Source organism: Nycticebus coucang, chromosome 17 (genome assembly GCF_027406575.1).
Source record: "Nycticebus coucang isolate mNycCou1 chromosome 17, mNycCou1.pri, whole genome shotgun sequence".
Lineage (NCBI taxonomy): Eukaryota > Metazoa > Chordata > Mammalia > Primates > Lorisidae > Nycticebus > Nycticebus coucang.
The window spans coordinates 41,453,159-41,467,107 of NC_069796.1; the positions used below are offsets into that span (position 1 = coordinate 41,453,159).

General features: G+C 46.3%; 1 protein-coding gene across 5 annotated transcripts in view; it reads right to left on the reverse strand.

Annotated features, from left to right (window-relative positions):
- Window positions 1-13,949, reverse strand: part of FGF1 (fibroblast growth factor 1) — a 93,381-nt gene that overhangs the window by 4,769 nt on the left and 74,663 nt on the right. For 3 of the 5 annotated variants that reach the window (XM_053566009.1, XM_053566011.1, XM_053566010.1), the window contains 2 exons: window positions 12,911-13,113; window positions 295-398 (listed from right to left, as the gene is read on the reverse strand). In XM_053566009.1, the coding sequence (XP_053421984.1) occupies window positions 295-398; window positions 12,911-13,079 (273 nt within the window). In that variant the 5' untranslated portion in view covers window positions 13,080-13,113. Of the gene's footprint in view, window positions 1-294; window positions 399-10,082; window positions 12,351-12,910; window positions 13,114-13,949 lie in introns of those variants that run through there. The other 2 variants (XM_053566013.1, XM_053566012.1) reach the window with 2 other exon arrangements.

Below are 13,949 nucleotides of genomic sequence, written 5' to 3' on the forward strand. Positions count from 1 at the left end.
ATGAATGAATGAGGTGGGATTAGGTCTTCCGAAATGAGTGAGGAGTTAGCAAAACATCAATCAATGTTTCCTCTATGTTTATAAGATAATACACAAGAGTATTTTGAGAGAATACCACAAGGAAGTCTTTTATCTTTGTGCCTAAAATAAGGCAGCATGGGGTGGGAATCCTCCTGGAAAAAATAACAAACAGAGACTAATTGTTGCTTTACAGTTTACATCACTCAATGTAACAAGATTTCTGGAAGCCTCAGACCTTGGCCATGTCTGGAAGCAGGTCAACCTCATACTTACTGAGCCGTATAAAAGCCCGTCGGAGTCCATGGCCAAGTACTGGCCAGTCTGGGTGCTCTTTATATACACCTCCCCCACGCTTTCCGCACTGAGCTGCAGCTGAACTGGAATAAAAATAACATGAGCAAAAGTAAATAAACACTACGCTTCTGCCGATAGGGCCCGGCAGCCAGGACGGTCGGCCATGGAAAATTCTGCTCATTCATTTCACATAGCCCTCAAGGATGAGCCTCGAATTAATCAAAACATAGAAATACAGTCCCTTTTTCTTTGCCCTCCAAAGAAAGCTGTCCATGGGAATTATGTTCTTGTGAGAAGGAGGAGAGAGGATGGCCGGCGTGCCAACCTGTCCACCCTGTTGGTTACATAATGCCTCGGTGTGCACTGTCATGGTGCCTTGTGGATTTTTGTCTGTCTGTCTGTCTCTCTTTCTCCACCCCACCTGGAGAAGAACAATCCCAGGAGGAAATGGCATTTGCTTCCCTGGGCTCCCTCATTCCAGCAACTGTGGGGTGCTTTAGAGTAGGCCGCAGCCAGCCTGGGTTCTGCTTTAGTTACCCACCCGCCACAGGTTGCCTTCAAGTAGTGGGAGAGATGCTTGTCAACAGATTGTCATTTTTTTTTTAAATCTAAGGTTGCTTTTGCTGCAGGCAGAAGAGGTTCCTAAGGAGTTAGGGTTGACTGCCACCTATGAAACTCAGGGAACTCGCCCTTACGGAGGTTCAGTCAATCCCTCAACCTCTGTGGCAACCCGGCTGGGGAACCGGCCGGGGGAAAGTGCCCAGTTCTGGGTGGCAGGATGGAGCAGTCACCTGACAATGCAGTGATGAGAGCAGTGGTTCTCAAGTGCGGGTGATTTTGTCCCCAAGGGGATATTTCACAGTGCCTGGAGACAGCTGTGCTTGTCACAACTCAAGGTGGTGTGCTACTGGCATCGAGCTGGTACAGGCCAGGGAAGCAGCTCAGTGTCCTACGGTGCATAGGACAGCCTCCCACAACAAGGAATTGTTCGACCCTAGGAGTCCGTGTTGCCTGGGCTGAGAAACTTGGAGACTGAGGGCAAGGACTGTGAGTTGCACTGAGCCACTCTCCCCCTTCACCCAGATCCATACTCTCAAGATGCCTTGATGGATGTTATTGGAATCCCAAATCCATATATAATAATTAATTTGTTCATTCACTCATTTTTTATGAACAAACTAATAATTCTGGGTGCTTCTAGGGGAAGATCCTTTGATGGTTTACGTTTGGGAATTGGGATTAATTCTGGACTATTTGGACATTCCAGACTGCCACAGCCATCATTGTGATTAGGAATGAAATCTAGACCGGAAACCAGTGACTGCCCAATAGCTCTCCAGGAAGATGAGGGATGTCTGTTAAGGGTCAGTTTATCAGAGGCCGAAGGGCAGAAGAGACTGGAATACAGGCCCTTGTTTGGCAGGTCTAACCCCTCTCCTGGCCCTTTGTTTTCATTTTAGTTTCTTTGAATAGGAAATACATGCTTCAAACTTGGAAACAATATCAGAGGAGAGAGAGTAAAATGTTCCCCTCCAACCTTTCCTGTCTCCCACCACGGAGAGGCCAGGTGAGCTGCTGGCCCCTGCTTCAGAGCTACACGCACCTGCTGTGGGGGAGTAGGGGGAAGATACAGAAACAAAGAAACTCTCCTACATACACTGTATGTGCATCTTTCCAGAGAGATTGCCTCTGTGTATTGCTACATATTATCCCTCTTACTTTCTCCTCCCAAATGGAAACATACTATATGTATAGTTCGGCATCTTGCTGCTGCTTCTTTTTTTTTTTTTTAAACAATCAATTGGACATCTCTTTACATCAGTACTGAAAGAGTTAACTTCACACTTCATTCTTTTTGCCAGTTGAATTGTGTTCCATTACGTGGGTATACCATGATCATTTAACCCGCTTTTCTGTTAATAAGCCTGTATTTTCTTACCTCTTTTTGCATGCCTTCCCTCCTGATTCATCCTAAGGGTGATACATAGTTACATCACCCTTAGTGAAGACACAGGGCTCTTGTCCTTGGAAGCCTTTTGCTCTAGAGACTCAGGATTTCTAGGTTCCTGTGACAAATGGAGTTTAATTTGCAGGAAGACAAACCACTGATCCACTTTCCCACAGGCCCTCCAATTTTTGGTCAGGTCTGAGAGTGTATTCATGAGGGAACAGGCTAATGGGCCTCCATCATGATCTGGGTCCTGCCTTCTCTAACATTGAATTGGACCACTTGCTTGCTCCGTCACCCTGTCTGACCTGTTAAACTCCTGCACAGCGTGCTCTTTCCCACCCCAGGACCATTGCACCTGCTGTGCTGGCACTCTGGCACTTCTTCCTCTAAATATTCACAAGTTTGTTTCTCTTCCTCCCCCAGGCCCCTGCCCTAATGTCCCCCCTCAGAGAGGTGCTCCCCCATTCCCTGTGATACTCTGTGCATGAATCTTTTCACTCTAATTCCACCATCCCTGCCAGTGCTACCCAGACCCCATATCACTCTCTTTCTCTGCAACTTGTTTGTTTCTTTTGTGGCACTTCACACAACATGCAATTATTTATTATTTGGGCATTTGCTCATTTATTTCCGGCTTTCCAAGAGAAGGTAAACTGAAAAGAAGGGCAAAAGATATCCTTGTTTCTCCTGGGGTCTCCAGCACCTCACATAGTACCCTGCACACCAGGGACAGCCAACATGTATTTGTTGAATGAGTAACATTAGCCTATTGGCAGGGATGATTTGAGTTATGTTTCCAGTACTGCTCTGTGGAGTGCCGTAAGATGGGGCCAAATGGACAGTGAGGTTCAAGGCTGGGCTCTGCCACCAACCAGCTGGCTGCTCTTGGCTAGGCTATGGAGCCTTCCTCGGCCATCGTCTCCTTATCAGGACAATGGAGAATGTTTGGGTTTAGTCTCGGTAAAGTTCATTCTGGGCCCATCAGTCTATGAAGCGTGTAGACACACTTAATAGCAATGCTATGCATAATAGAATATTATTTGGCAATAAAAGAGAACAAAATTCTGATGCATGCCACAACACGGATGAATTGGGAAAACATAGTGTTAAGTGGGGAAAAAAGCAGCACAAAGGACCCCTTGTTCTGTGATTCCATTTAAATGAAATGTCTCAGATCGGCAAATCCATAGAGACAGCAAGTAGATTAGTGGTCACTGGGCCTGGGCAGGGTGGAGATAGAGGGATTATGGCTGAAGGGTGCAGGAGTTCGTTTTGAAAATATTCTAAAATTAACTACAATTTGCACTTGACCTAACAAATGCAAACAGCGTGACCGAATAATCTGTACTCCCATATTAATTTGAAATTAAAAAAAGAAAATGTTCTAAAGTTGATTGTGGGTTCTAGAAAAATCAGTGAATTGTGCACTGTAAATGGGCGAATTGTATGGTATGTTACTTATATCTCAATAAAGTTATTTTTAAATGTGTTATATTTTCATTGGGCTTTATGGTTGTCAGAGAACTTTTACATACATTTTTATATCAATTTCTCAGCATAGTCCTGGAGGTCTAAGAGAGACCAAAGGAAGGGTTAAACTTCTATTGATCACCTACAGTAACCTACATATTGTGCTATTTCTTCTTGGTATAAGTTGCGTACAGAGTGGGGGCTCCAGAATACAACTGTGTGAATTCCAATTCTGCTTGGCTGTGTACTAGCTGTGTGATCATTATTTCCCTCTGTTTGCTTGTCTGTGATGATAGCCGTCGTAAGGGCTAATGCATGGCACGTAGCCAGTGCTGTTGTGACCGTTTCCTTGGCATTTGTGGCCTCGTCTGCTCCTCACAGCAGTCCCTGGAGCCAGGGTCACCTGCCCCATTGTATAGGTGAGGAGCAGAAGTTTGGTAAAAGTGTGTTTTACATAAGGTGATACTTGTAAGGCAGAACCCAGGCTTGAGTAGTCTAAGTATCCTGCTGTTTCCTCTCTTTCTTACAACCTCTTGGGTGCCGTTATGAGATGGGCTGGTCCCTGCTATACATCAGACATGTACGAGGTGATGGCAGTCATCCAGGTCCCATCTGGAACCACAGAATGAAGCAAGGTGAGTTGCCTAGGACTTTTCCCACCTACCACCCGCATAGTAGGCATTTAGTCAAACACATTCTAGTGGATTTGTGACTGTACGTGTCCCTGATAGAATCCACAGAAATCCCAAAGGGCAGGTCTTTTAGGTAATCAAAACTTGTTTTTTTTTTACAAAAGCTTTTCATTTCTCAGTTGTTTCTGTTCTGCTGCCTTGGCCAGTACTCGATGGTCTTGCCACGGGTAGAGTTGACTTGCCCGCTGTGGAGCCCCAGCTGAGCTGTCACAGGCCTCACTTGGTACGTGGAGCCAGAGGCATGCCCTGCACTGACTTCAGCCCTCAAACACGAGCCCCAGCTCCAGGCTTGTTGCGCTGGTGAGAGTTCGTCTCAAGAGTTTCCTCTGTAAATATTATTTCTCCAGGATGTCCAAGTTTCATAGCTCATTTTCACTGGATTTCTTTCTGGCTATGTTTCCTAAATATATATCCTTCTGCAAGGAGGGCTGGCAGGAAGGAGCAACACCCAGCCTGCACGGCTCGCGTAGCCGACTGGGTGTCCAGCTCTTTCGTGTGACTTCATTCCACTTTTCCAGACCTACATCCTCTTGCAGCTGCTGCTGGGGACAAGCAAGGAAGGAGAGGCGTGGGAAAGGGGGGCCTCAGAAAGAGGGGGGCCGGCCACACAGCAGCAGCACCTTCCTCTTGTAGCAGTGCGGGGAGGGGGCGGGAGGGAGAGTGGTCAGCCAGCACGTATTCCTCTGCTGGGGGCAGGGGGTCATGCTCAGGGCCTGCCCTGGCTCTGCATTCGGGCGTCCACGTGACGAAGGGTAAAGACAAAGGAACCCGAATGATTCACCAACACAGTAACAAAAGCTCTGCTTGGTATTGAGCTAAAGGTGAACAAAAGGGCAAAGACTGCGATAAAAATTCCCTGCCCCCAGATAAGTGGTATACACAGGGTGCCGAAAAACGTGTACACCTCTTAGGAAAGAAAAACTACTAAAGTTGTAATACTCATATATACCAATAACAAAAATGAATACAAGTCACATTGGGTAGGTCTTGTCATGGCAGAGGCCCCTTGAGCGACTTGAGTATAACAATTTTCATACAGTTGTTTCCTTTCTTAAAGTGTGCATATATTATGCACCGTGTGTATATGTGGGGGAAAAAACCCCAAATTCCTTGATGAAAGTTTTGGAGAAAAACACAACCATGTACAGAACTCATGAATATATGCGTCGAGTAAAAATGTACAACTGTGCACTAAATACAGTCCTACTAGCTGCTCTGGGGAGCAGAGGAAGAAGGCTGGAGAGAGGAATGGAGTGAACATTTCCTTCATCCTAACACTTTCTTTCTTTAAAAACAACTCCGAGGCAAGAAGAGCCAGCTGGTGATCCTGGCTAACCCTGGATGGAGCGGCTGGCATCAGGGTGTTTGGTCTGTATCTAGCGCATAGCTGCATATTTTACTGTATATAGATTCATGAGCTATGCACATTGTGCTTTTTATAAAATTTAATCAAAAATTTACTATGTGCTCCCACCATTCTCCTTCAGAACTTCCAGGGGTGGCAGTTGGTGCATTTTTCATCACTGGGAAAACATTCAGAACAGGCCAAGACTCAGTTTTGTCCTGGCGATCCCAGGACCTGAGCATAGGTGCCCATAAAATGGGGGTCTCCTTAGGGTAGACAGGACCGGGAGAACTGGAGAGAAAGGCTGGGAGAGAGGCCCCTGCAGCTGTCACTTCTCCGCTCACTCCCTTTCCAGCACATTCCTCCAGGTGAGCACCCAGCGTGAAGGAGACTCACTTCTTTATTGCAAACAGGGACTTCAGGACTTACTGTCTACAAACAGGAAGGTCCATGGCTCTGAAGCTTCCCAAGGGTGAGGAGGCAACTACATGTTTGAAAAAATGGGCTAAGTCTGTAGTCTGTAGGGCCTTTCCTTTCCTCCCTTTCTGAAGTGGGACAGCAACAATTAATTTAGCGGAAGAAATGGAAAGCAACTTTTTAAAAGGTACTCTTCATAGAAATTTCTTAGAGAAATTCAAACCAGTAAAGCATTGAAAAAAAAACAAACAAAAAACATACTAGACAAGAGTCAGAAGTATTTGCTGGGTAGATTTGTGACCATAAACGTCCCCAGTAGAATCTAGAATCCTGCCCTTTTATTAGGAATACCTTAGGAAGCATTGGTTTGGGAATGGACTATTTATCAAAAAGAGATGTCAATCTGAAATATAAACCCACCTTTGCGTATCGTCCTGCAACCTAGTCCCAGCTCAGTATGTAAACTCTTTGGTGGTCTCTCCACCCTGAGGGAATATCTACTCCAGAGCTTTGGAGTAGATATACCAGCCAGCGAGGCAGTCACTCCTCTGTCTGAGGACCTGCAAATCTGCGTCTCTGCTTTTCTCCTCTGCTCCCCAAAGCCTTCCACTGGGTCTCAGGAGTACTTTGAGGAAAGGGAGTTATAAGTCTGCCCATGTAAGTGAAGGTGCTCTGGGCTGCTACACCCTGTTTCTGAACCCCAAGCCATCCTGTCCTGCTGTAGGAATTTGTTTTTTTTTTTTTGTAGAGACAGAATTTCACTTTATTGCCCTCAGTAGAGAGCCGTGGCGTCACACAGCTCACAGCAACCTCCAACTCCTGGGCTTAGGCGATTCTCCTGCCTCAGCCTCCCAAGTAGCTGGGACTACAGGCGCCCGCCACAATGCCCGGCTATTTTTTTGTTGCAGTTTGGCGGGGGCTGGGTTTGAACCTGCCACCCTCAGTATATGGGGCCGGCGCCCTGCTCACTGAGCCACAGGCGCCGCCCATTGTAGGAATTTTTAAAGATAGATAAGATTACAACTGTGCATTCAGCCTGGAAAGGGAGGTTCTGCTCCTGTAGCGTGTCTGTCTGTGGTCCCTAAGCCTGCTTTCCACCTCTGCTCTCCAAAGAGAGGCCCAGAGAGGTTATGTGCCTGGTTTATTCTGGGTTGGAGACTTCCCGTCCTTCGCCGTGTTTACCCAAAGTGAGGTCAGCCTCATTCAGAACTTGGTGAGGTTGTTTTATGTCGGTGGCATTTATAATTAAAACGTGGCCACAAGCTGGCCTCTGTAAAGCATTAAAGAAAGGCAGAGAAGTTGGGGGGAAATCAATTTTGGGGAAAAGATTCCAGTGGTTAGGAATATATACGTGTATGTGTATGTGAAAAAGACTTTTCTTAAAACTTATTAAGTTGTCTGCTACTATAGGGTCCAAAAAGGATGCCTAGAAGATTTTGGTATAGTACAGCAACTAAGTGATATATACGTACAAACGTATACATATACATACACACACGTGTGTGTGTGTACAAGGTTGGGCAATTAAGTTCACGAACCCATCCTGGATAAAGTGCTATACCTCATTGCTGAGTGTCACTACTGTCACTTTTGAAGTATTCCCTTTGGCCATCTGGTTACCATAGTGATTTTCAGCAATGAAAATGTAGCTCATTTTCTAGGATAAGTTTGTGAACTTAATTGATCTTGCATGTGTGTTTCTTTTTTTTGAAGTTTATCTGGGAAAATTCCTCTGTATAATCAGATAAGGGATAGAGGGAAGGAAGGAAAGGGAGTCCTTTCTGTCTTTCCCATCACAGATGACCAAGTTAGGGGACCCTGTCTGGGACCACATTCCTGCTGGGAGATGTTCCCCTCTCTCTGACTTCCAGCAGCAAAGCCCAGCCCTTCCTAGAGTGATCACTGGAAGGCTGTTCTGACGTTGGGCCCGAGCTCCCAGCCCTGAGTCATATCAACTAGAGAATAGAAATCTAGATTCCCCCAAAGCGATGGGGAAGAGGGATTTCACTGAAGAGCAGTCTGTGCTTTAGAAAGGACTGTAAAGTAGGATTCTCTTGACTAATGAACTCTGCTAGTGCCTTTAGGATGTGGCTTGATTTATAAATATTTGATTGGTACACATTTTGCTCAAGAACATTTCCAGTTGTGTTGTGAGCAGTGCTGGTAATCCTGCTCTCCCGGTAGCCTCTTACGTGCGTGGGGAGTGGAGGGCTTGTGGGCTGCAGGAGGAAGCTGCAGGTCTGGGATGCTTGTCTGCAGATTACTATTCCCTGGTTATTCTGTCAGTTATTAATTCTATGGAGGAATAAGTCATGGCCCCTCTGCACCAGAGAGGAAGCTCCCAGAAAGAGCAGACATGGAGCTCCTTCCTGCCTCTGCCGGCTTGCTCTGTCCAGGAGTTAGTCAGGGCAGTGCTGGCTGGGCCAGTGCCTGGGCATATTTTGCCTTCACGCCAGGTCTTAGGGGCTCCAGCCAAGAGCCTAGTCCCAGAAAAGCAGAGATGAAGAGTCACCCTCTCTTCTACGAGCAAGTGTGGTGCTCATTAAATTTCTCAGGCTTGGAAGATCAGCTGGTTAGATAAGGAAGACTAAGTAAGCCTAGGAATAGTGACGCTGATGTTAAATGCCATTTTCTGAGTACTTATTGTATGCCTGATACTCTGCCAAACACCTTTATAAACATTATCAAGTTAAATATTCCTGCTGTCTTATGAGCTAGATACGTTTATCATTCTTGTTTTTAAAATGAGGAAACTGAGGCACCCAGAGGTGAAGTAATTGTCCCAAGGTGACACAGAAATAGTCAACAATAGCACTGGGACCCAGGCCTACCTTACCTGTGCCATATGACAGGCTGTGTGAATCCAATATGTTTATTTAATCCATTTGTGGCAAAACCACTGTTACGGTGTTGGTGTCAGGGGCAGTGGTGGGCAGTGGAAAAACCCTTAGTCTTGGAAGTAGATGTGGTTGGTGCCAAGCTTTTCCAGTTAGGAGCTGGTCACACCTATGTTCTCAGAGTGATGATAAAATAAACTTACAGGGTTGTAGTTAGGCAGAAATGAAAAGAGTCTAGCGTAATGCCTGGCACATATATATATCTTATTGAATATACTATTGAATTTGAATTTATCTACCACCAATACAATTCAGCTCACCAAATCAATGTTTACTGGGTGTTATACCAAGTGTCAGGCAAAGTGCTAGACACCAAAATGTCAGTATTAGGCAATAAGAGACAAAGTCCTTGTCCTCAGGGAGTCCAGTGGGAGGGAAGACCATTAAATAATCACACACATAAATATAGAATTATAATTCCAAGGGGAGCTATGTGATAAGTGAGATATTCTCCAAATGCTGTGTGCCTAACATGGAACTGGCCATCCCCCCTGCACCTGCTCCTCTTTTCAGACCCTCCCTCTATGGTGACACCATTTACCCATCTCTCAGAGCCGAAATCCATTCCAGGAATCAATGTGAACCTTCTCACAAGCTGTACCCTGTGGCCCCAGGATCTGCAGCTCCCCCTGGCTGATCTTGTCTGGTGTTGGTAGTATGGGAATGTGCCCAGTGTTCACAGCCTGTGTTGGTGATGGCCTATAGCTGGGATCTGAGGCAGGGTAAGGACACAGACCCAAAGCATTTTCTCTACAGGCCAGAAATTCCCACCACTGCAGACATTTTACACAGGTCTCTACCGGAATGGCCTGCAGGCAAGTACCCATTGTGGGTTTATACCACTGGGTTAGGTACTTGGAAACTTATTCTCTTAAAGGAAGCAGAAGATAAACTTTGAAATTTTCCCCAGGGAAAATTTGGAGACAAAAAGAAGCTGTGAAAAGCAGTTGTTTTTGCCTTGTAGAGCTCAAAGGCAAACAGTTCTAGCTCGTGCGATTTATTTAAATATTTGGCTTTAGAAATGTTCTTCCTGAAGGAAGTCTTCAAGTGTAACTCTACCTGTCACCACAGTCTCTAGTCATGCTCAAAATAATAATAATAATAACTGTGCTGAGAACAGTTAGCCGGGGAACCTCCTTCAAGCCTGCCCAAGGCTTGTTCTGTTTCTGAATAACCCTTGAAATTCAGGAGGGCCCTGGCAGTACCACTATTGAGCAGAAGAGGGCGACAGAACCGCATTCAGAGCGCGCACCTACCAGCAGGACTCGTCTCACTGGTGGAATCTTAAGATTTTTCAACCTTGTGCAGCTCCCAGAGCCATGTTCTTATATGGAGAAACTGAGTCTCAGTGAGATTAAAACATTTTACCCAAAGTTGGACAGCTGAAAACACTGGAGACATTTAAATTTCTAGACAGGAGAGGATGATTGGAAGAGTCATAGGGCCAGGGGGCTTGAAGCATCTTTTGCAGGGTACTTTATGCAAAACAGAGGGAATGTTAATCATTCAGTGCTGCTCTAGTTAGAAAGTGGCAGAGCAGGGATGTGGTCTTAAGCCTTCAGATTCTAAATGGAGGGCCCCTGCCTCTGCAGAGGGTCTGTGAGTTTTTTATCCAGTTCCCCCTGGCATTGGCAGGTACAAGGTTGGATCTCTGCCCACCCACCTCAGTTACTCTGATTTCTGTCCTCTTGACCCTTGCTCTTAGTTCTAGCGTAAACAAGTAACAGGTTAAAACAGCAACACAATACTGGAGGGAGGCCTTGAAGTGAAGCCTGAGTCTTGGCCTTGTACTGTAGAACAAAGGACACTAGAAGGTCCTTCAGTATATTTGGTGTTTCCTTTTGCTGGGTTGCACATCTGCAAAGCCTGATGATAACAGCAATATTAACAGCAGTGTTGTGCTGTTATTCTGAGCCAGGTACCATGCCAAGAACTCTCACTGTGTTATCTCAATCCTCCCAAGAAAACTGAGGTTTCTTATTTTTTAAGTGAGAAAAATGAGGACAGAAAGGTTAAGCAACTTGCTCAAGTTCACCTGGCAAATACCCCAGCATTACTTGGGTGCAGACGTCCTCACGAACACTCCTACAGCATTACTTGGGTGCTATGCTGCAAGGTTGCCTGATATCTTAGGTCAGGGGTCACAGCAGCCTTCAGAAGTTGTCCCAGTGATCCTTTCAAGAGTTCAGTGTATGTTAATGATAGAATGACAGTAATGAAGTCATCCAGAAATTCTAGCCTTGCAACTTCTTGTTCCCAGAAGAGCAGCACATCACCAAGGTTGTCTTTCCTCTGGAGCACCAGAGAGCATTCTCCACTGATTTGGAAAATTGGTAAAACTTACTAGAAACATTTAAATGCCAGAGAAATTAAGCCTGTTCCCCTTGTGTGGTGGCATGGGGCAGATCACACAAATTGTATACCATGCCTGGCACGATGGGCCACAATCTAAGTCCATTTATTTGCATCAATATTGCTCATGCATGTTTTTTTTTTTTTTTTAACAAACTAGAGTCTTTTTCACCTTATTCTATGACTCATTTTCCACCAAGTATAAGGCATTCATCAGGCTTACTTGAAGACCATCAAAACAAATCTCCCCAAACCTAATTCCACAGCTGCGAACCCCAGCATCAGTCTTCCTGCTCCTCATCTCCAGCGTTTGTGTGGCAAGTGAGAAGGAAGGGACAGCGTCACCTGTAAGTGCCAGCATCCACCCATGATCTGTGCATCAGAGGGGAGAGAGTGAGCGCCCCCAAAGCGGTCACTTGTGCTTAGAGCCTGCAGCCACTAGTGCATTGCCCATCGTAACTGAGATCACCTGACACGTAAACCATCCTGTCAAAGCCAGTCCTGCAGAGCCTTACTTAACTTCCTGCCCGGCCTCGTCCTTGTCTACTGATTTCACCCACACTTTCTTTCCCTTGATTTGTGGCATGTTTGGCTCTCAAGATTGCTGACCCTCAAAGCAGGGATTGGACCTGCCTCTTGGCGTCTCTGTAACATCTAACACCTCAGTGGTACTCAGGGAATCTCCCATAACATCACCGTAAGACCCAGACACCTAATATCAAACGTGCACATCAACACCAGAAGTATTGAAGCAGAAGGAAGAGATTTTTATATTTAGATAGGAAGAGTTTTATCTCCAAAGTCATACCTCCATTTATCAACACCAGCTGAGAGCCGCGCTGCCAGGAAGGCCTGGAAGAGATACTCAGCATTTGGCTCGAGTCGCTCCTGCGCTCCGGTTTCTATGAGGTCTGGAGAATGAATTTACCCCTCCTGGTTACCACAGCCACGTCTGCGTGATACGCAGCGGGAAAGCTGCATAATTTATGATGTGTAAGACCACGATTATGAACTAGGATTTCACAAATCAAGCCCAGTGGAAACCTCACCTGGAGAGTCAGTTAATCTGAAATTGAGCCCCCTTCTCTGTGCGGGCTCGCCATCACGCCCACCCGCCTCTTCCCATCCGGGAGCAAGCGGCCCCCTGACCAGCCCTGGGGGACAGATCTTTCACCAGCAATAGAAACATGGGGAAACATACAGCGATGGACCCCCAGCAGCCAGTTGCATTCAGTCAGCAAAGAGTCTCTTTAAAAACTTGAAATAGGTCCCCTTTACGTAAGAGGTAGCCCCCACGGGTTCCTATTTCACAAACCCAGACCTTTCACACGTGTGTGTTACCCCCATCTCTGAATGAGTCATGCCCAAATAGGACCTTGGAGAAGTGGGTTCCAGTTCTCAGATGTCCTCCTTCCCCCAACCAAAGAAGGCAGTGGAGAGGTGAGGGGGTTCCCCAGAGAAGGATGCTTACTGTGCTGGTCGCTCCTATCTCGTGTCCCGTCCACAGTGCCATCCGGAAGGATCCTCAGAAAGTGGCCCCCGTTGCTACAGTAGAGGAGCTTGGGCTTCTTGTAATTTCCTGGAGGCAGATTAAACTTCTCTGTGAGGGCTGTGAAGGTTGTGATTTCCCCTTCAGCCATGGCTCAGCGGTTGCTGGTTGTGGCACCTTCAAGACTGTAAGAAATTAAACAAACCTGTAGAATGTTCTTCTAAGCAAAGGAACTACATATACTTTGAAGGTGGGAAATTCAGCTTCAGGGCCCAGGGCTCCTGGTCAGTTTGTAACCACAGACTGCCCAGGTGGGGCCCGCAGTGAACCGGCCTGCCAGGAGGCTGCTGGCTGAGGAAGGATGGTCTCTGGCATGGGAGGGATTTTCAGGGCATTTCTTTCTTCCCAGTTGGACAGAGCTTTGAACCAAGCTGTGCATTTTTTAGAACTTCAAATGTAATCATTTCACTAGGGGAAAAAAAAATCATGTTTTGGTCCCTCCTTCTGGTCCACACACATCCTCAAATTAAACACTAAATTTGCCCTAAAATAACACCTGGGATCTGGCTGAAACCCACAGACACCAAGAGGCGGGAATGAGGTTCTGCCCCCACTCTCACGCTGTGCCGACTGGTGCTGTAAGGTGTGCGTGCAGCACAGATGGCCCGGACATGTGGGGACCTGAGAGCAAAGGAATAGCGACACACTAGGGATGGTACAGGGTAATATGGAAAGGGAAGAGCCTGGGTTTGCTAGAGGAACAGAACTGGAACTAGGGGATAAGGCACAGAGTGAGGTTTTTCAAGCACAAACACCGTATCAAAGGAAATCTCAGGAGACATCATCATGAAGGTGACGATGACGGTGACGGGTTCTTCCTCAGCTTCCCACTTCCCTGTGTTACACAGAGAAGGTGGGTCTGCCCTTTACACACAGGCTATCTTTCCTAATTATTTTCTAATATGACACATACTCATCACAACTCAGAAACCACCATACTATATGTTATAAGCCTCTAACG